The sequence below is a fragment of the Rhinolophus ferrumequinum genome, chromosome 24, assembly GCF_004115265.2.
Source record: "Rhinolophus ferrumequinum isolate MPI-CBG mRhiFer1 chromosome 24, mRhiFer1_v1.p, whole genome shotgun sequence".
NCBI lineage: Eukaryota > Metazoa > Chordata > Mammalia > Chiroptera > Rhinolophidae > Rhinolophus > Rhinolophus ferrumequinum.
Window position 1 is genome coordinate 15,656,221 of NC_046307.1, and position 21,972 is coordinate 15,678,192.

A 21,972-nucleotide genomic window follows, 5' to 3' on the forward strand; every position below is an offset into this window, starting at 1 on the left:
CAGTCAAAAAGTAGAAGCCACCTAAGTGTCCACTGACAGATGAATGGATAAACAAAAGGTGGTGTATGAGAATACACACAATGGAATACTCTTCAGCCTTAAAAAGGATGGGACATTGACATGCTACAACATGAATGAATCTTGAAGACATTATGCTAAGTGAAATAAGTGAGCCGCAAAAGGAGAAATACTCTATGGTTCCTATTACATGAAATTCTTAGAGTAGTCAACTTTATTGAAACAGAAAGAAGAATGGTGGCTGTCAGCAGTGGAAGGAAGGGAAGAATGGAGAGTTAGTGTTTAATAAGTACAGAGTTTCAGTTGGGGAAGTGAATGGCAGTGATGGTTGCCCAACAATCGGATATACTTAATACTACAGAACTGTAGACTTAAAAAATGGTTAAAATAGTCAATTTTATGTTATGTATATTTTACCACAATTAAACAAAAAGAAGTCCAGTTACTCTGCTATTAAGATCATGAAAAAAGCACACATTGAAAAGCCATGTGGAAAGGGAGAGAACATGAGACAACATAGAAAGAGTCACCCAGATGTCTCAGCACACCAGCTGAGCCCAGTCCCCAGATGATGCTGCATGAGTAACCACCAACAAGACCAGCAGAATTGAAATAGATGATCCCAGCCCAGTTTGAAAATTACTGAGCAAGTGAAACCATGTCATTTTAAGACACTAAATTTGGGGTGGTTTATTATGTTCAATGATAAATGATATGCATGCAATTTGACCCAGCGATTCCATTTTCAGGTTAATATCCTACACCTAGAGAGATGTGTACATGAGGAGACATGTCCAGTAAGGTTTATTGCCTCATTGTCTGCAACAGTAAAGAAGGAAGAAAGGGAGGGAGGGAAAGAGGGAAGCAAAAGAAGAGAAATAACCTAATATCTTCCTACAGATACAGGAAAATAAATTTTAACATTTTTCACATAATGGAATATTATGTAACAGTTAAAATAAGCATTATCAACAAAAATAAATTTCAGAATTGAATATTGAGGAAAGAGTGCATTGTAGAATAAGTATAGCATGCTATTATTTGTATGAATTTGACATAAAAATGTTTATGGATGCATGTATATGCAGTAGAAAAAACATGCATGGGAATAATAAATGCTCTATTCTGGATGGTGATTACCTCTATGGAGGCAGGAATAGGACTGTTTTAAAGGAAGGGTGCCAGAGGGATTTGTCTCTTTCTGTGGGTTTGTTTTTTTAAAATTGATCTCCAACAACCATAATAATAATTGTTTCAGGCCAGAATTGTCAACAGTGAAAGCTTATTTAGAAACGTGATATTTAAATAGTATTAAAGCATCTACCTACAAAATACTAATTTACTACAAAGGGAAAACAGTAACTTTGCTAGAGCTATTAATGGGGAAACCTAGAAGTCGCTACTTAACTAAGTGATCACTGTTCACATTAACAATAATGGGACGAAGATATATTGTGCCTCCTCATGAGATGCGCTTAGAAGGCTACGACCTCGTTTCTGTAGCATTTCTGCCACAAGCCACATAGTCTGGATCTAATCATGAGCATCAGACAAACCCTAATGAGGGATATTCTACAAAATAACTGCCACTATTCTTCAAAAGTGTCAAGTCGTGAAATACAAAAAAAGGCTGCTGAACTGTCTCAGATGAAGTGTAATTAAAGAGAAATCATTAAATATAATGTGTGATCCTGGATTGGATCCTAGACCAGATTTTTTTCCCTTTTGCTATAGAAAGACATTGTGACAATGGGAAAAATATGACTAATATTTATAGGTAAAATAATACAATGTTATCAATTCCAATTTACTGATTTTATCATATTTGGTAATGAGGAATGTTATTGATTTTAAGAAATACAAACTGAAGTATTTAGAAGTAAAGAAACATCATGTCTGCAACTTACTCTGAAATAGATCATAGAAGCAGAGCATGAAATCAAAATGTTAACATTTGGGGTAATATGAGTGACATATATATGGGAACCCTTTGTACTATTTTTGCAACCTTTCTCTGAATTATTCAAAATAAAATGTTTAAAAAATGATCTCAATTAAATGTGGCAAAATGTTAAGATTTGATAAATATTAGGTGGTATGTACACAGACTTTCATTACATTAATTTCTATACTGCATATTTGAAATGTTTCAAAATTTTTGAAATAACAAATGTATTATTCATGAGTTCATTACAATGAAACAGGAGTAAAAAGACACTCGATGCATTCAATGCACTGTGTTTTATATGCTCAAAAAAAAACCCTAAACATCAGGAAAAGGACTTGACAAGGTCTAACAACTTTGACTTATTCTCCATGTGGAGAAATCCTCCCTTGTTTCCTTAATGTTCCATGCTGCCTCTCACCTCCAAGCATTTGTACTGAGATTAGAGAACACTACCCTAACCTTTTTCTTGATCTAATCCTACTCTTTAGAATTCAGCTTCAATCATGTCCTGGAAAAGTCTTTCCAGACCCCCAAATCTAGACTGGATGCCCTTCCTATGTATTCCTCCATTTCCCAGTGTTTCCCACCATCATAGAAGTTATTGTACCTTATTATAATGCTCTGTTTACTTTCCTATGTCCTCCCCTATCCTGTGAGCTTCCTTGAGAGCAGGGACTGTCATAACCGGTTCACCATTTCTATCTCCAGCATCAGTCAAGCAAAGTGTCAGGCACATGATTGATAGTCACCCAATTAAGTGTGTGATAATTCAATAATTTAAATACAGATCTTGAAGTTAAATGCTAAGCCATCAAGCACAGAAATTCAAAATATGTAACCGTAGAAGATAATGTAGCTAATGTTTTTAAATTGATCTTATTGTCTCTGAATATAAAATATGAGGTTGAAGATGTTTGAAGCAAGGGCAGCAGCAACCTTGATTAATGCCTTGAACTTCAATAATACTTTCCTAGCAACTATTCTCAAGGTCACATTCCTTTACACCATTCTTGCTAATTCTCAGAGAAAGACTCCTGACGTGAAAGAGCTACTTCTAAGGTGTCTTAGAACTGTAAGATTCTTCAAAGCAACTTGAAAGTCGCAAGGCTAACATAAACAGTAACTTGGGTTTGCCTGATAGGGTGCACACATTACTTAGGCCTCTGAGCGTCGCTGTTGACCACCTAAGTAAAAGCCTGAAAGACATACAATCCAACACTACACTCCCACAACACGGAGGGCCGGGCATTTGGCCCGCAAGCTTCCGGGGCGGCAAAGAAATTCAGTTCAGCGGCCCACTAGTTCTCGCCACAGTGACCTGGGTCCCGTGAATGCTGGTCACCCCAGACCCTGAGGAGTAAAGATTGGAATCCCGCAGTGGACGCTGGCAGTTGCCTCGGAGAAAAGACTGCAGCAGAAGAAATGGCGGTTCTGCAAAAGTTGCCACAACGCAGAAGGCTGGTCCAGCTGTGTCTTCTTTTGGCTGCCCTGTGGGAGGTTGGAGTTGGGCAGATGCGCTACTCGGTGCCTGAAGAAATCGACAAAGGCTCCTTCGTGGGCAACATCGCCAAGGACCTGGGGCTGGAGCCCCGGGAGCTGGCGGAGCGCGGAGTCCGCATCGTCTCCAAAGGTAGGACGCAGCTCTTTGCTCTGAATCCGCGAGTCGGCAGCTTGGTCACCGCGGGTAGGATAGACCGGGAGGAGCTCTGCGCTCAGAGCGAGCGGTGTCTAGTGAATTTTAACATCCTCCTGGAAGATAAACTGAATATTTATTCAGTACAGGTGGAAATAACAGATATTAATGATAATGCACCTCTCTTTGGGGTAGAGGAACTGGAGCTAAAAATCAGTGAAACAACTATGCCAGGATTCCGGATTCCTCTAAAGAGTGCGTATGATGCGGACGTAGGAGAGAACACCCTCCAGAAGTACGAACTTAACCCAAATGACCACTTCTCCCTGGACGTGCGAAGTGGAGTGGATGGGCACAACTACCCGGAGCTGGTGCTGGAGCACGCCCTGGACCGCGAGGAAGAGGCGGTTCACCACCTTGTTCTCATGGCTTTGGACGGGGGCGACCCGATGCGATCTGGCACGTCCCGCATCCGCGTGGTGGTCCAGGATGGAAACGACAATGCGCCTGTTTTCACACAGCCCGAGTACCGTGTAAGTGTTCCAGAGAATATACCCGTAGGTACTCGGATACTTACGGTGACTGCTACTGACGCAGATGAGGGATACAACGCTCAAGTGGCATATTTTCAAGAGAAAAACCCTGGAGAATCCTCAGAGGTATTTGAGCTTAAGTCAACATCTGGAGATATAACAATCATAAAAAGTCTAGATTATGAGGATGCCAAATTCCATGAAATTGATATTGAAGCTCAGGATGGTCCAGGCCTTCTGACCAGAATGAAGGTTATTGTCACAGTTCTGGACGTGAATGACAATGCCCCAGAATTTTACATGACCTCTGCTACTAGCTCAGTTTCTGAAGACTCTCCTCCAGGAACTATAATTGCTCTTTTCAATGTACACGACAGAGACTCTGGGCAGAATGCATTGATCACATGTTCACTCCCAGAGAACCTTCCTTTCAAATTAGAAAGGTCAGTGGACAATTACTACCGACTGGTTACAACCAGAGCCCTTGACAGGGAGCAGTTTTCCTCTTACAATATCACTGTGACTGCGAAAGATGGAGGGAACCCATCGCTATGCACGGATGCTCACGTTTTGCTGCAGGTGGCAGACGTCAACGACAACGCGCCCACCTTCCCCCATACGTCCTACTCTGCCTACATTCCTGAAAACAACCCCAGGGGCACCTCCATCATTTCTGTGACGGCCCATGACCCCGACAGCGACGAAAATGCCCATGTAACTTATTCCTTGACTGAGTACACCCTCCAGGGGGCACTTCTGTCCTCCTACATCTCCATCAACACTGACACCGGTGTCCTCTACGCGCTGCGCTCCTTTGACTACGAACAGATCCGTGACCTGCAGCTGTGGGTGACAGCGCAGGACAGCGGGACCCCCCCACTCAGTAGCAACGTGTCTCTGAGCCTGTTCGTGCTGGATCAGAATGACAATGTACCAGAGATCCTGTACCCCACCATCCCCACCGATGGTTCCACAGGCGTGGAGCTGGCACCGCGCTCCGCAGAGCCCGGCTACCTGGTGACTAAGGTAGTGGCAGTGGACAGAGACTCGGGCCAGAACGCCTGGCTGTCCTACCGCCTGCTCAAGGCCAGCGAGCCAGGGCTCTTCTCCGTGGGGCTGCACACGGGCGAGGTGCGCACTGCGCGGGCGCTGCTGGACAGAGACGCGCTCAGGCAGAGCCTGGTGGTGGCGGTCCAGGACCACGGCCAGCCCCCTCTCTCGGCCACCGTCACGCTCACAGTGGCCGTGGCCGACAGCATCCCAGACGTCCTGGCCGACCTGGGCAGCCTCGAACCCTCCGCCAATCCTAATGATTCGGACCTGACTTTGTACCTGGTGGTGGCAGTGGCAGCCGTCTCCTGTGTCTTCCTAGCCTTTGTCATCGTGCTGTTGGCCCTCAGACTGAGGCGCTGGCACATGTCACGTCTGCTCCAGGCTTCCGAAGGCAGATTGACGAGTGTGCCCCCCTCTCACTTGGTAGGTGTAGACGGGGTGAGGGCTTTCCTGCAGACCTATTCCCACGAGGTCTCCCTCACCGCAGACTCCGGGAAGAGTCACCTGATCTTCCCACAGCCCAACTACGCAGATACGCTCATCAGCCAGGAGAGCTGTGAGAAAAAGGATTTTCTATCAGCATCTCAGTCTTTACTTGAAGATAAAGGAGAAGAAACATTTCCTCAGGTAAACTCCCTTCACAATATACTTATGAGCTATTACTGAAAGAAATAAAATTACCTATTTACTTAGCTATCTTTACTGTTTATCATATCTCTTCTGTTTCGCCTATTTCATTGGGGAATATAATCAGTTTTTAGGAAATGAGTCCTGGTGAATTGTTTCTTGGTGCTTCTAAGTGTTCACACACTGTAAGGAGGAAGAGGCACTAGAATTATTGTGTCATGAGTATAAATCAGGAGTTAGTAGGTGACAGTGATATTTAGGTTATGAAAAGAGCACTGCATTAGGAATTGGGGTATCTGTTTTGTCATACTTTCTGTCCCATTCCTGGGCAAATCATCTCATCTACTTGGATCAACAATTCTTTCTCTCTTAAAAATATGAAGGTTGATTGTATGTTTACATAAGTGCTTTTAAAATTTAAGGCTTTTATGTTTTATATTTACATTTGTTTATGAATAATGAAACACTTTAGTTGGTTAGTTTCTTCTCACTCAGTCTTAATATTTTCCCTTCAGTTTGGTGGTGAGGTTCTTCATTTTACTTGATTTGCATGACCTTCCCTATTTAAAAGATAAAAATTTATAAATACATATGCTTCACCATGTTTCAAGAAGTTATAGTATCTCTGCTTAGTTAAAAATCTCATTCGCCACTAAAGTAGCTATGTATTCCTTGAAGGAGTGATTGAGTTATCATTTGTTCTATAATAAATGAGTAGTCTAATAGTAAACACGTTTCTATTTCATGTTTTTATTTTTCTCATATCTGGAAATCGTATTGCCTTTTTCTCTTTAAAAATGACATATGTCCTCAAGGGATTCAGAGACTATATCAAATCACTGCCCCCCCCAAAAGATCCTCCTTATATACCTCTCTTTTCAAACTTTCTTATTCATCGCAGCTGTTAAAACATTTCCCATCCCTCACCCAACCTCAGTCCCCCTCACACCCATAGCTCTCCTTCCCCACTCCTCTTCCCATGTTGGCTTTTAGTATGTTAGCTATATATTGAATAACAGAGAAGAAAGAATACACTAATACTCTACATAACTGGAAGCTTTTTATTTTTATTTGGAAGTAATCATGTACTGAATCTTGTATTTAAAGGTATCATCATCTTTCAGGGTCTCTGTGATTATTATGTTTAAGGGCACCTGAGGGAAAATTGATCTGAGACAATATATTCCATTGTGTTTATTACTATTACATAATTCTCTATGAGTTAAAATTGGAATTCACTGTGGTATAATATATCATCTTTACTTGTAAGTAATTAATAAATTATGAACAGAAGAAAATTAAAGACAGAGTTCTTTTCAGTACTGTGAAGTTCTGTGATTTAGCACTCACACCTAGGCATTGCCATGCTGTTCTCTCACATCCAGGCCTTTTCCCTGATGCACTCCTCTCATGTTTCTTGGGAAAGCATTTGCTAACCTCCAAGGCCAGGTTTCATGCCCTCCATTGCCCTTGGCTTCTCCCATGGTGGTAGTTAATGCAATGCACTGTAATTCCTTGTTTGCTTTTATAGCTTCATAAACTCTGTGAAGTAAGTGGCTGTGTCCATATTATTCATCAGAAATCCCCAGAAATTGTCTGACACCCAGTTATATGTTTGTTTAGTGAATGAGTTAAATAAAAATATTGAAACTAAGATGTAAGGATATCAGGGACAAACTTCAGGAAGCATAACTTATAAACATGGCTGATATTTCTGTGTGGTTCTTAAATTTTGTCTGAACGTTTGAAAACAGTAACTCCAGCATGTTGGAAGCAATATTGGTCATGTTAAAATTAGAGTATGGCTTCCTGAGAAAATAACTTGAAGTCACATCCTTTAACATAAAGCAATTCAATTATGTGAAATAAATACCAATCCTGTTACCTGTGATAAAAATGATTTCAGGTGTTGGGAAACTTAAAAAATACTTTGTCTGAGATGGTGCAGTAAACGGTTAGGCCTCTGAGCGTCGCTGTTGACCACTCAAGGAGGAAATCACGGCTAGAGAGCTAGTCCACCATTTCCTTGTTCCTAAAAAGCAAAGAGCCTGCAAATCAGACTCACAAGATCCGGAGCTGCTATGAAGCTCGCCTGGTCAGTCAACCAGCTCTGTGACTTATGAATTAGGCCTATGAAAGGCTTAGTTCGTTGAGAAAATAAGAGTGGAGTCCGTCGGGGGAAACTGGAACCAAATTCAGAAGAAGAAGAAAAAAATTCACCAAAAAGGAAATGACCAACTACCTCAGATTCAGAAACGGAGGACTGGCCTTGCTGTGCGCGCTCCTGGGGACGCTGTGCAAGACAGGATCCGGGCAGATCCGCTACTCGGTGCCGGAGGAACTGGACAAAGGCTCCTTCGTGGGCAACATCGCCAAGGACCTGGGGCTGGAGCCCCGGGAGCTGGCGGGGCGCGGAGTCCGCATCGTCTCCAGAGGTAGGACGCAGCTTTTTGCGCTGAATGCGCGAAATGGCAGCTTGGTCACCGCGGGCAGGATAGACCGGGAGGAGCTCTGCGCTCAGAGCGCGCGTTGTCTAGTAAAATTTAACATCCTGGTTGAAGACAAATTGAAAATTTTTGAAATACAAGTAGAAATTAAAGACATTAATGATAATGCTCCTGATTTTCTAACGGAGGAATTGGAAATAAAAATTGGTGAACTTACGGCCCCAGGAACTCAATTTCCACTTAAGACTGCATTTGATCCAGATGTGGGCATGAACTCTCTGCAAAACTACCAGCTCAGCCCTAATAACTATTTCTCTCTGGCTGTGAAGACCATCTCTGATGGGTCCAAGTACCCAGAGCTGGTGCTGGAGCAGGCTCTGGACCGTGAGGAAAAGAAAGTTCACCAGCTTGTCCTCGTTGCTTCTGATGGTGGTGACCCTGTTCACTCTAGCAACTTGTGCATCCAGGTGATAGTTCTGGATGCAAATGATAACCCACCAGTATTTACTCAGCCTGAGTATCGAGTAAGTGTTCAGGAGAACTTGCCAGTGGGCAGCTGGCTACTCACTGTGAATGCCACTGACCCCGATGAGGGATTCAATGCTCAAGTGTCCTATACACTAGATAAAATGCCTGGGAAAATTGCTCAGACTTTTTATCTCAATTCAGTGACTGGAGATCTATCCATATTAAAAAGTTTAGATTATGAGGATGCCATGTTCTATGAAATTAAAATTGAAGCACAAGATGGACCAGGTCTCCTTTCAAGAGCTAAGGTTCTAGTCACAGTTCTGGATGTGAATGACAATGCCCCAGAAGTTACAATCACTTCTTTCACAGGATCAGTCCCAGAAGAAGCTGCTGCTGGAAGAGAAATCGCCCTTATAAATGTGCATGACCGGGATTCTGGGCAAAATGGGCAAGTCACAGTTTTTGTCCTTGGCAACATGCCATTTAATTTGGAAAAATCAATAGACCAATATTACCGCTTAGTGACAGTCAGGTCGCTGGATCGTGAACAGGTGTCTGAATATAACATCACTCTGAGAGCAACAGACGGGGGAAGACCACAGCTGTCTACAGACACTTGCATCACCGTGCACGTGGCAGACATCAATGACAACCCACCTGCCTTCACTCATGCATCCTACTCTGCTTACATTCCTGAAAACAACCCCAGGGGAGCCTCCATCTTCTCTGTTACTGCCCAGGACCCTGACAGGATAGAGAACGCCGGTATTACTTACTCACTGACGGAGGATTTTGTCCAGGGGGCGCCTCTCTCCACTTACCTCTCCATCAATTCTGACACCGGAGTCCTCTATGCTCTTAGATCCTTCGACTATGAGCAGATTAGGGACCTGCAGCTACTGGTGACAGCGCAGGACAGCGGGACCCCACCGCTCAGTAGCAACGTGTCTTTGAGCCTGTTCGTGCTGGACCAAAACGACAACACACCTGAGATCCTGTACCCAGCCCTCCCCAGCGACGGTTCCACCGGCGTGGAACTGGCGCCCCGCTCCGCAGAACCAGGCTATCTGGTGACTAAGGTGGTGGCAGTGGACAGAGACTCGGGCCAGAACGCCTGGCTGTCCTACCGCCTGCTCAAGGCCAGCGAGCCAGGGCTCTTCTCCGTGGGGCTGCACACGGGCGAGGTGCGCACTGCGCGGGCCCTGCTGGAGAGAGACGCGCTCAAGCAGAGCCTGGTGGTGGCGGTCCAGGACCACGGACAGCCCCCTCTCTCGGCCACCGTCACGCTCACTGTGGCGTTGGCCCACAGCATCCCAGACGTCCTGGCCGACCTGGGAAATTTCAAACTTTCAGCTAACCCTGACAGCTCGAGCCTCACGCTGTACCTGGTGGTGGCCCTGGCCTCAGTCTCCTGCGTCTTCCTCGCCTTTGTCATCGTGCTGTTGGCGCTCAGACTGAGGCGCTGGCACACGTCACGTCTGCTCCAGGCTTCGGGAGGGGGATTGGCAGGCGTGCCCGCCTCGCACTTTGTGGGCGTAGACAGGGTGCAGGCTTTCCTGCACACCTATTCCCACGAGGTCTCCCTCACCGCGGACTCAGGGAAGAGTCACCTGATCTTCCCGCAGCCCAACTATGCCGATACGCTCATCAGCCAGGAGAGCTGTGAGAAAAGCGAGTCTCTTCTAACTCAAGATTTACTTGAAGCTAAAGGAGACCCGAATCCACTTCAGGTGAGTTTACCTTTTTAAAAAATATTATAAAGAACAATTATGCCAGTGTGGCTATCATAAAGCTTTAATACACATTTATTTAATAATAGAGTAGTTTGGTAGTCATTAGTCTGGTTTAAATATTTGTTCCTCTCTCCTTCTGGGCCTCTGGTAGGGCAACACTTCCTGGACTGGTGTGCCTGAGTGGGCCTAGGTAACTAGTTCTAGCCAAGACATTGTAAATGGAAGTCGATGTCTCTCTTACTGGAGGAATCTCTAGTTGCCTTTGTGAGAATTTCCAGATCTCTAAGATACTTTTTGAAATTCTATCTGCTCCTCTTACCTGGGTCCTTGAAAAACTATGAGAAGAACCCTGTGGTTGACCCAACATATTTGTATACTTGTGAAAACTAGACCTTTTTCATTTTAAATCCCTGTGGTTTGAAGTTTGTTTTTCACTCTGGCATACGTAGCCTATCCTGAATGACACAAGCAAGATAAAATGTGTATATATATATATATATATATATATATATATATATATATATATATATATAAAATAAATGTATATATGTATATATGTATATACATGTATATATGTATATATATATATAGTATTTAGGCTCCTATAAAATGATCCTTAACTCCTTTATGCCAGATCACACTCTTTTCATCTCAATGACATAAATAAAAATTGTAGGGTAAAAAACGTAGAGGTTGGTGAAATGGTTTTACCTGGCCTTTAGTCCCAATTATGTATACCTAAAATGTGTGTGTGTGTGTGTGTGTGTGTGTGTGTGTGTGTCTTCAGCCTTTTGCCTGAAGGTGGGAACTTCAATTGCCTAAACTGTTATGAGCCTTGGAATGGCATTTCTTGTCCTTTGAGAAAGATAAAAAAAAATGTAAGGAGATAAAGTCTCAGCCTCTGCAGTTTCCAGACCATCCACTCTAATAATGAAATAGAATCCCTACAACTTTAATGGGCCAGAAATTGTTGGCCCACTTTGAAATTTATGAAATTGTTTTAATCCACAAAGTTGCATCAGAGAGTCATCCAAATCAGACCAAAATATATTTCATTAGATCTCAAACAAGGGAATAGATGTCTCCCTGAACGTATTATGAAGAAGTACATTCAGAAGTGTGAGACAACAGGGCCTGAACAAAATAACTGAAAGAAGAGAAGGGTGTATTCTCATTTAAACAAGCAAATACATCACAGGAAAAAAAAGTACATAATCTTTGGAATATCTTTTTTTTAGGAATGATCTTTATAATATTAATATCATTTTTCTCATAAGAAGAAAAGCTTATTAAATGGCCAGTGCCAAGGGAACGTCAGATGTTCAAAGAGGATTTTCTAAGAGCCTATATAAAACATAGCCAACATATATGTTGTGAAAATGCAAAGAGAATACAAAGGCAGTACATTTTCCATCTGCATGTGTAAATAAAGGTCTCAGACAACCCAATTTCACTAAAAACGATTATTTTAAGGATGGGCAAGAATTCATTACAAGAGAAATAGAGGAGGGATTACAATAAAAGGAATTGCAAGTATTAAAGCATGAAGTAGGGGAAAGATATCTTAAGAAACCAGTTAATAGTCTGTTTTGACTAGAGTGTAAGATGAATATGCGTTAGCCACTGCAAAATAGTAGAATAAACTGTTGAGCTGGTATCTAATTTGCTAGTGAATTTGTTTGTTTTAGTTACCCAGGACCAGTTAAGGATTACAAGTAAGTTCCAAAATGGAGTGTCTAAGGATTCTCAATGCCTTGCCAAGATTTACCAGTGACCAAGTCATACCAATTCACTTATTAATGGTATAAATTGGCTGGAGCTGAGAATTGGCATTATGGAGTATTGTGTACATTTATATAATAAAGAAGCATTGGTTTCATAAAAATGAATATGGTTTACATGAGATTCAACTTTATAAAAGTATGTATGTGTGCCCAAATACTAAATTGGTCCCTTTAACAAAATATCAGACTTTGTTGTACTTAATGGGAAGATTATGTTTTAAAAAGATGAACATAAAATAAGTCTAGGGCCTTGACTCACTCTTTTTTGCAAATACCGTATCTTTGAAAAGTATTACTGAAATGATGAAGTATATATGAAGAGAGTTAAAATACTAAATATGGGAAGTTATGGATTTACAAAAATGTAAGGATCACAGTCCACTAAAATGTAGATTTAAAAGCCAGTAACTCATTTGGTTACATTCATGCTAGTTATACCAATTTTAATACAGTGAAATAAAGTTTTTTTTGCCCCCCCAAACTGAAAAAAAATGGTTGTATGCCTTATGAAATATTTTAATGAGAAAAGAAGAATACAAAATGATGGCAATGCTTATGAGATGACCAAAAAAAAACTAGAAAATGTCACATTTAAAGGGAAAACTTGAATATTTTAGTTCTTTCCAACAAATAAAAAGACAAAGTGCGTGGATTCAAGAGTTTACACTTTGAGGATAAAAAGCTGAGCTATATGCAGTTTTCCCAGACAACCTCGGGGCGCCGCTGTTGACCAAAGGGAAGAAAAGGGTTCTCAATTCTGCAGGAGCTTCCGGCAAAGTGCTTTCCAGCTTTGTCCTGCGCACAGCCGAACGCGGTCGCGGTTCTTGTGTACCCTCAAGCGCTTAACAAGTCACACCCTCAAGTCACAAAAGTCCAGGGTGCCATCCCAGAGACATCTCGAAAAGAAGCTTCCCAGGGAGTTTAAGAAATGCAAAGGAGCTCCAGAAAAGCAGCAGCGATGAAAAGTCAGGTACTGTTTCTCTTCCTGCTGTCTTTGTTATGGGGGGCCATCTCCCAGCACATCCAGTACGTGATTCCAGAGGAGCTGGCCAGGGGCTCGAGGGTGGGCAACCTCGCCAAGGATTTGAAGCTCAGTGTCCAGGAGTTGCCAGCTCGAAAACTGCGGGTTAGTGCAGAGGATTTTTTCAACGTGAGTGCGGAGAGTGGGGATTTGTTAGTGAGCGGTAGAATAGATAGGGAGAAGATATGCGGGAGGAAATCTGAATGTGCACTGGAATTTGAAATGGTCGCTGAAAACCCCATGACTGTGTTCCATGTGATCGTTGCAATCCAAGATATTAACGACAATGCACCACGTTTCATTACAAAAGACATTGACCTAGAAATCTGTGAGTCAGCCTCACCAGGGACAAAATTCCCTCTGGATTCTGCGCAAGATGCAGATGTAGGAAGAAACTCACTGAAGATGTACACCATCAACCCCAATGAACACTTCTCTCTGTCAACGAAGGAAAGTCCCGACGGAAGTAAATACCCAGAATTACTTCTGGAAAAACCTCTGGACAGAGAACAACAGGACTCGCACCGCTTAATCCTGACTGCCATGGATGGCGGGGACCCTCCTCTAAGTGGCACCACCCATATCCGGATCCAGGTCACTGATGCCAACGATCACGCTCCCGTGTTCAGCCAGAACACGTACAGAGTTAGACTCCAAGAAAACGTGCCCCGGGGAACCTCCGTGCTGCAGGTGAAGGCCACAGACCGGGATGAAGGCATTAATGCAGAGGTCACCTATGCCTTCCTCAAGAGCCCGGGAAGCACCAGCCTCCTCTTCGATCTCAATCCAAATACTGGTGACATCACAACCAGTGGTACATTGGACTTTGAAGAGACGAATCGATATATATTGGCTGTGGAAGCCAAGGACGGCGGCATACACACGGCTCACTGCAGTGTTCAGATTGACGTTGTCGATGAGAATGACAATGCCCCAGAGGTGACTTTCATGTCCTTTTCTAACCAAATTCCTGAGGACACGGACCTTGGAACTGTAATAGCCCTCATTAAAGTGCGAGACCAGGATTCTGGGCAAAATGGTCTGGTTACTTGCTATATTCAGGAAGAAGTTCCTTTCAAATTAGAATCCACCTCCAAGAATTATTACAAGCTAATGGTTGACAGTGCTCTAGACCGGGAGCAGATGGCAGAGTATAACGTCACTATCACAGCCACTGACAAAGGCAAGCCATCCCTATCCTCTGCTACAAGCCTCACCCTACATATCGGTGACGTCAACGACAACGCTCCAGTTTTCCACCAGGCCACCTACGTGGTCCAAGTGGATGAAAACAACCCACCGGGGGCCTCCATCACCCAAGTCAGCGCCTCCGATCCCGACCTGGGGCCCAACGGCCACGTCTCCTACTCCATCGTGGCCAGCGACCTGGAGCCGCGGGCGCTGTCGTCCTACGTGTCCGTGAGCGCACAGAGCGGGGTGGTGTTCGCTCAGCGCGCCTTCGACCACGAGCAGCTGCGCGCCTTCGAGCTGACGCTGCAGGCCCGCGACCAGGGCTCGCCCGCGCTCAGCGCCAACGTGAGCCTGCGCGTGTTGGTGGGCGACCGCAATGACAACGCGCCAAGGGTGCTGTACCCCGCGCTGGGGCCCGACGGCTCGGCGCTCTTCGACACCGTGCCGCGCGCCGCGCAGCCAGGCTACCTGGTCACCAAGGTGGTGGCGGTGGACGCGGACTCGGGACACAACGCCTGGCTGTCCTACCACGTGCTGCAGGCCAGCGAGCCCGGACTGTTCAGCCTGGGGCTGCGCACGGGCGAGGTGCGCACGGCGCGTGCTTTGGGCGACAGGGACGCGGCCCGCCAGCGCCTGTTGGTCGCTGTGCGCGATGGGGGACAGCCGCCCCTCTCGGCCACCGCCACGCTGCTCCTGGTCTTCGCTGACAGCCTACAAGAGGTACTGCCAGACCTCAGTGACCGGCCCGCGCCCCCTGACCCCCAGGCTGAGCTGCAGTTTTACCTGGTTGTGGCCTTGGCCTTGATCTCCGTGCTCTTCCTCATCGCGGTGATTCTGGCGGTGGCCCTGCGCCTGCCAAGCTCCTCCAGCCCCGCGACCTGGGGTTGCTTTCAGCATGGTCTCAGTTCCAAGTCTGGACCTGGGGTTCTCCCCAATTACTGTGAGGGAACATTACCCTATTCGTACAATCTGTGCGTTGCGTCACAATCAGCTAAGACAGAGTTTAACGTGACCCCAGAAGTGGCTCCCCCTCGGGATCTCCTCTGCGAAGATTCTTCTACCGATGTATGTGCCAGTAATGAAGACCCCCAAATAGCTTATGATTTTTCCTCTCACGTGAGTTTCTGCAAACCTACTTAAATTTTATATATTGCATTTTATTCTCAGTCGTGCATAACTGTTTTTGGTTGTTGATTGTTCTAGTGATGGTAGTGGGAGAGAAAGTGTATTGGATGGGTGGAGATGGATTCCTTGATTGCTCAGTACTCTTGGTACTTGCCTAATTACTACTTCTCAATCTGTATGATTGGCATTTCTGTATGGTCATCAAATCTTGCCAAAGTGAGCTTTTCTCAGGTGTCACCACTTTTGGTAATAGCACTGTCCTTTTATAATTGAGGTGTGATACTATTGTTTTCAAGCTTTACTCCTTATAAATGTACTGGCAGTTCTTTCTTCCTAAGTTAAACTTTATGTTCATTTCCTCAAATACAGTCTAGTTATCTTTTGCTGCGATGTGTATTTTTAATGTAGCTTTCCAATAATTAAGTCTTTTAGCACTTCTTGGCCTTATCATATGTAGCAAAGACTTCAGATTTTACATTTGAATCACTAACTTTGGGTCAATTTTATGCCCACTTCATAATCTCATTCAAAAAAATTTTCTTAACCATTCTTTAATAATTTATTTTTATACCCATTTGACTTTGTAATAAGGGACTTAAGAACATTTTTGTATATAAAGTCTCTTCTGGTTTTCTTTTTAAAATATAGGTTTCTGAGAAGTGAGTCAAAGTGTTTCAAAATATTGCATTTTTCCTCCCAAGCCCCAGCAATCTGTAGGTCCTTTGAGGATTGTGAAAAATACCTTTAATCTACTCTAAAAGTCTGAAGATTTTAAAAAGCAGAATACTCATTGGACTTTTGTAGCTGGTTAAAATTTAGGAGTAACTCCTGGAAGTTAATTATTATGTGAGGAATAATCTAAGGAACTGGTTACTTGCTGCTTTATCTTAAGTTTTCTCAGATTAGTAAATCACGCTAAGTTTTTTTAAATAAGAAAAATATGAAACATGCAATGGTAACATATACACAACTACCAAAATGCTTCCTTTTACTGGTTATTTTGAAAATCAAAGCTAAAGTAAACTTAGAAGTAATGGTAAAATGGTACTTTCTAGATGTGTCCTAGAATGAAAAAAAAGAGATCACTAAAAATATTGTCTGTACTTCATTATAAATATTAAATATTTATAGTACTTCATTCTAACTTCTCTGTCTTCTTATCTTTATTATTTATATTTAAGGTCAGAGTTATTTACCCATTGTTTTAGGCTTTGCAGTTGCATTAGTGACTCACTCATTAAACACTGAAAACCCATTTGAGTGCATACTCTGTGAAAGGTGCTGTTCAAAAGTTTGAGAACATGCTGTGAACATGATAATCACAGACAATAGTAGCTTGTGGCCTAGAATCTTCTGTATAGAAAGTTAATGAGAACATTCTCTTCTCAAACCTATTACCTTATTTGCCAATCCCATGGTACAGGGGTAAGACTAGCTCTTGAACAGTAGAAGTTTTCTTGCAAGAGAATTGAAAAATTTTCCCCAGGTTCTAAAAGGTCAACTCATGTGAGGAAACTTGTTTCTGCACAGGTTGGGACAAGATTTCCAACTCCCCAGACACTGGCTTTCTATCTATTTTTCCATTTTCCGAGTCCATCCTTGTTCCTGGGAGGTATAATTGTGTCACTCACATAATGCATTGTAAATAAAATGAACAATGAGAATAAACAATGCAAGAACTCAAAAGAGGTAGAAAAAATCTGAGCAAAAAAAACACATTTTCTCTAAAAATTGATTACTTTATAAGGCTTATTGTACAGGAAGCTTAGGATTGTTCCTGTATTTTCATTGCAAATAAAACAACAGGAATTTGATTTTTATTCTTTGGGGAGAAATAGGATACGGAAAAGAAATGGTGTATACAAGTGATGCTTTCTTTACCAAGAATAGATTGCAGTAACAGGTTAGGACTCTGAGTGTCGCTGTTCACCAATCGGGGGAAAAAAGATAACCAGGAATTTAATCCAAGCCACAAAATTTCCGCATCACAAAGCACTGGCCCTGGAGCTTTACGGAAGCTCCAAACCTACCACCCAGAGCTCCAACATGCAACCCTGAAAGCACTTTATCTTGGACCGCAAAGATCTTGGGACTCCTCAGGCCTCCTCCGAGGGAAAACCCAAACGCAAGCTACTCCGCGGCGGGGCTGTGATGGCGTCTCAGCTTTATCGCCCGGAATGCAGCGGGTTGGTTCGGATCTGCCTTCTCCTGGGGGCTCTGTGGAAAATCCGGGCCGAACAGATAAGCTACTCGGTGCCTGAGGAGCTGGAGAAAGGCTCCTTCGTGGGCAACATCGCAAAGGACTTGGGGCTAGAGCCCCGGGAGCTGGCGGAGCGTGGAGTCCGCATCGTCTCCAGAGGTAGGACGCAGCTCTTTGCTCTGAGCCGGCAAAGTGGCAGCTTGGTTACCGCGGGCAGGATAGACCGGGAGGAGCTCTGCGACAGATCTCCAAAGTGTGTAGTAAGCCTGGAGATTCTCCTAGAGGACAAAGTGAAAATTTTTGGAGTAGAAGTGGAAATAATCGATGTTAATGATAATGCGCCCAACTTTGGGACAGAACAAAGGGAAATAAAAGTTGCTGAAAGTGAAAATCCTGGGACAAGATTCCCTCTTCCAGAAGCTTTTGATCCAGATGTAGGGGTAAACTCCCTGCAGGGTTACCAGCTCAGCTCAAATGTTCACTTCTCCCTGGACGTGCAAAGTGGAGCCGATGGGATAAAGTACCCTGAGCTGGTGCTGGAGCGCGCTCTGGACCGCGAGGAAGAGGCGGTTCACCACCTGGTTCTCACCGCCTTCGATGGAGGCGACGTGGTTCACTCCAGCACTACCAGGATTCATGTAACACTTGTGGATACCAACGACAATGCCCCCCTATTCACTCAGCCTGAGTACCACGTGAGTGTTCGGGAGAACCTGCCGGTGGGCTCCCGGCTCCTCGCCATAAAAGCCACTGATCCAGATGAAGGAGCCAATGGAGAAGTGAAATATTCTTTCCGGAAAGTGAGAGATAAAATATCCCAGCTATTCCAGTTGAATTCTGTGACTGGGGACATAACAATATTGGGGAATCTAGATTACGAGGACTCTGGATTCTATGATATAGATGTAGAAGCTCACGATGGTCCTGGTCTCCGAGCCAGAAGTAAGGTACTCGTGACAGTTCTGGATGTAAATGACAATGCTCCAGAAGTCACAGTTACATCTCTCACCAGCTCTATCCAAGAAACTTCTTCCCCAGGCACAGTAATTGCACTTTTCAATGTGCATGACAGTGATTCAGGAGAGAATGGCCTTGTCACGTGTTCCATTCCAAATAATCTGCCATTCACACTTGAAAAGACATACGGAAACTATTATCGGTTGTTAACACACAAAACTCTGGATCGGGAAGCAGTCTCAGAGTATAACATCACGGTAACTGCCACTGACCACGGAACTCCAGCACTGTCCACAGACACTCACATCTCACTGCAGGTGGCAGACATCAATGACAATCCACCTGCCTTCCCTCATGCTTCTTACTCCGCCTACATTCCTGAAAACAACCCCAGAGGAGCCTCCATTTTATCCCTGAATGCCCAGGACCCTGACAGCATGGAGAATGCCAGAGTCACTTATTCCCTGGCTGAGGACACACTCCAGGGGGAGCCTCTCTCCTCCTACATCTCTATCAACTCTGATACCGGTGTCCTGTATGCACTGCGCTCCTTCGACTATGAGCAGGTTAGAGACTTGCAACTACTGGTGACAGCCAGTGACAGTGGGGACCCTCCACTCAGCAGCAACGTGTCTCTGAGCCTGTTTGTTCTGGATCAGAATGACAATGCACCAGAAATCCTGTACCCTACTCTCCTCACTGATGATTCCACGGGAGTGGAACTGGCACCCCGCTCTGCAGAGCCAGGCTATCTGGTGACCAAGGTGGTGGCAGTGGACAGAGACTCGGGCCAGAACGCCTGGCTGTCCTACCGCCTGCTCAAGGCCAGCGATCCAGGGCTCTTCTCCGTGGGGCTGCACACGGGCGAGGTGCGCACTGCGCGGGCCCTGCTGGACAGAGACGCGTTCAAGCAGAACCTGGTTGTGGCGGTCCAGGACCACGGACAGCCCCCTCTCTCAGCCACAGTCACGCTCACCGTGGCTGTGGCTGACAGCATCCCAGACGTCCTGGCCGACCTGGGAAGCTTCAAAACCGCAGCTAACCCTGACGATTCGGGCCTCACTCTCTACCTGGTAGTGGCAGTGGCTGCGGTCTCCTGTGTCTTCCTAGCCTTTGTCATTGTGCTGCTGGCTCTCAGACTGAGGCGCTGGCACATGTCACGTCTGCTCCAGGCTTCCGGAGGCCGATTCGTAGGCGCGCCCGCCTCGAACTTCGTGGGCGTGGACGGGGTGCAGGCTTTCCTACAGACCTATTCCCATGAGGTCTCCCTCACCGCGGACTCTGGGAAGAGTCACCTGATATTCCCACAGCCCAACTATGCGGATACGCTCATCAGCCAGGAGAGCTGTGAGAAAAGCGAGCCTCTTCTGATAACTCAGGATTTACTTGAAACAAAAGGAGACCCCAGTCTTCATCAGGTGAGTCAATCTTGCTCCACTGAAACATAATCAGAGAGCTGTGTAAATGTCTCCAATTATATAAGATATGTACTGCACTATATATATTACATAAAGGCACTTCTTTTTAGTATTGCTTGGGGGGGCAGTTGACCCTTCAACAATGTTTACTACACCTAAAAGTTATGTTTTGTTTTGTTTTATTTTACTTTTCCTGTGTAGTTTTCATCCAGCTATAAGTTTCAGCAACAATTTCTTAATTTTATATCTCTAACCATCTCACTTCTTTAAATGCCATTTTCCCTTAGGTCTTATTGAAAGTATAGATTAGAACGATGAAATAGAAGGCCATTGTGTAAATTCATTTGAAAGCTCTCTGTCTTGCCATGCTATCATTGAATCTGGACTGAATGTTTTAAAATTTCCTGTCTTTACACCTCAACATACTTTGCTTGAAGTTTACTTTTCTTTACTTGAAAGGGTATTTTCCATTATAATTAAACAATGGTAGTTTATGGAGACTGGGGAAATATTTAGCATTTAGATTTAATTTTAACAGGGATAGTATCACAATTGGAGTAGTATATTTTAAATATATTGTTGTTGCGTTTTGTGAGATGCACCAGCAGTGACTGTGTGATTCCTTTTGTGCACTTCTGTGATTACCAAAAATATTGTCCATTTTATTTCACTCATATTTAATTAGGTTGTAGGAGTAATTTTAATAATTTCTAAATTACCTTTTATGGCATCACTATTGAGAACTATGCCTCAATTCAACTTAAGAAGGAGAGTTTTCATTTCTAGGTGCTTTTGTCTTCATGGGAAATTGTGGCACAATACATAGAGTAAATAAGAATGAGGTAAGATGCAACCAGCTGGCATGGGAGAAGGAAAAGGAAATACAAATGAATATTGAGAGACAGATTGTAGGAAAGATATTTAAAATACTGAAGCTTTAAAATATAATTTGGAAATATCAGTTGGCCTGAAACTGTGTCAAACATATTTTGGTGCTGGCATTAAGAATACATTCCAGGGGCGGCAGGTCAGCTCAGTTGGTTAGAGCGTGGTGCTCTTAACAACAAGGTTGCAGGTTTGGTCCCCACATGGGCCACTGTGACCTGCGCCCTCCACGACTAGATTGAAACAACTACTTGACTTAGAGCTGATGGGTCCTGGAAAACACACTTAAAATAAAGAAAAGTTTTTAATAAAAGAATACATTCCAGAATCAGAGTGATATATAGTTTAAAAGCCTAGGACAGTAGCAATTAATAATTTATAACCTAACAGCACATGGAAAATATATTTTTGTTTAAATAGGCATTGGGTTTCTTTTCAAAAATATTATTTCTGGTTCAATAAATATGATGGGCTACTACATAGCTATAAGAAATAAATGGGAAACCTCTTTATGTACTGATATGAAATGATCTTCAAGCTATAATGAGTGAAAAAAGGAAGATGCAGAAGGCAGCATATTTTATACTTCCATATGTGTAGAAAAGCACGGGAGAACATATATTTTAGAAATCTGCTATACTATACAAAATATATCATCGGAATGAGACACCAAAAAATGGAATACTCATTTCTCCTGGGAGAAATGTATTATTGAAAGCAGAGAATAGAAGAGAGAGAAGAGAAAAGATACATAGAATATGCCCTATATACCTTTTGAATTTGGAACTATATGAATGTATACCTATTTAAAAACAAATAAATACTCTTTGTAAACCCAAAAGAGAAAAAATAGTTCTTTGCAAAACATTTCTAAGGCATTGGAGCAATTGCACGGGAAAACCTCTGGGCGTCGCTGTAGGTCCAAAGA

The 21,972-nt window shown here is 43.7% G+C and overlaps 1 protein-coding gene across 6 annotated transcripts in view; it reads left to right on the plus strand.

The window, feature by feature from the left end:
* LOC117016578 (protocadherin gamma-C4) overlaps nucleotides 1-21,972 on the plus strand; it is a 152,751-nt gene that overhangs the window by 13,558 nt on the left and 117,221 nt on the right. The window contains exons 1-2 of one of the 6 annotated variants that reach the window (XM_033095982.1): nucleotides 7,858-8,247; nucleotides 9,100-10,460. The exons of 2 other annotated variants lie outside the window; for them this stretch is intronic. In XM_033095982.1, coding sequence (XP_032951873.1) covers nucleotides 8,043-8,247; nucleotides 9,100-10,460 — 1,566 coding nt within the window. In that variant the 5' untranslated portion in view covers nucleotides 7,858-8,042. Of the gene's footprint in view, nucleotides 1-3,179; nucleotides 5,813-7,853; nucleotides 10,461-17,537; nucleotides 20,160-21,972 lie in introns of those variants that run through there. 3 more of the 6 variants (XM_033095971.1, XM_033095975.1, XM_033095968.1) reach the window with 3 other exon arrangements.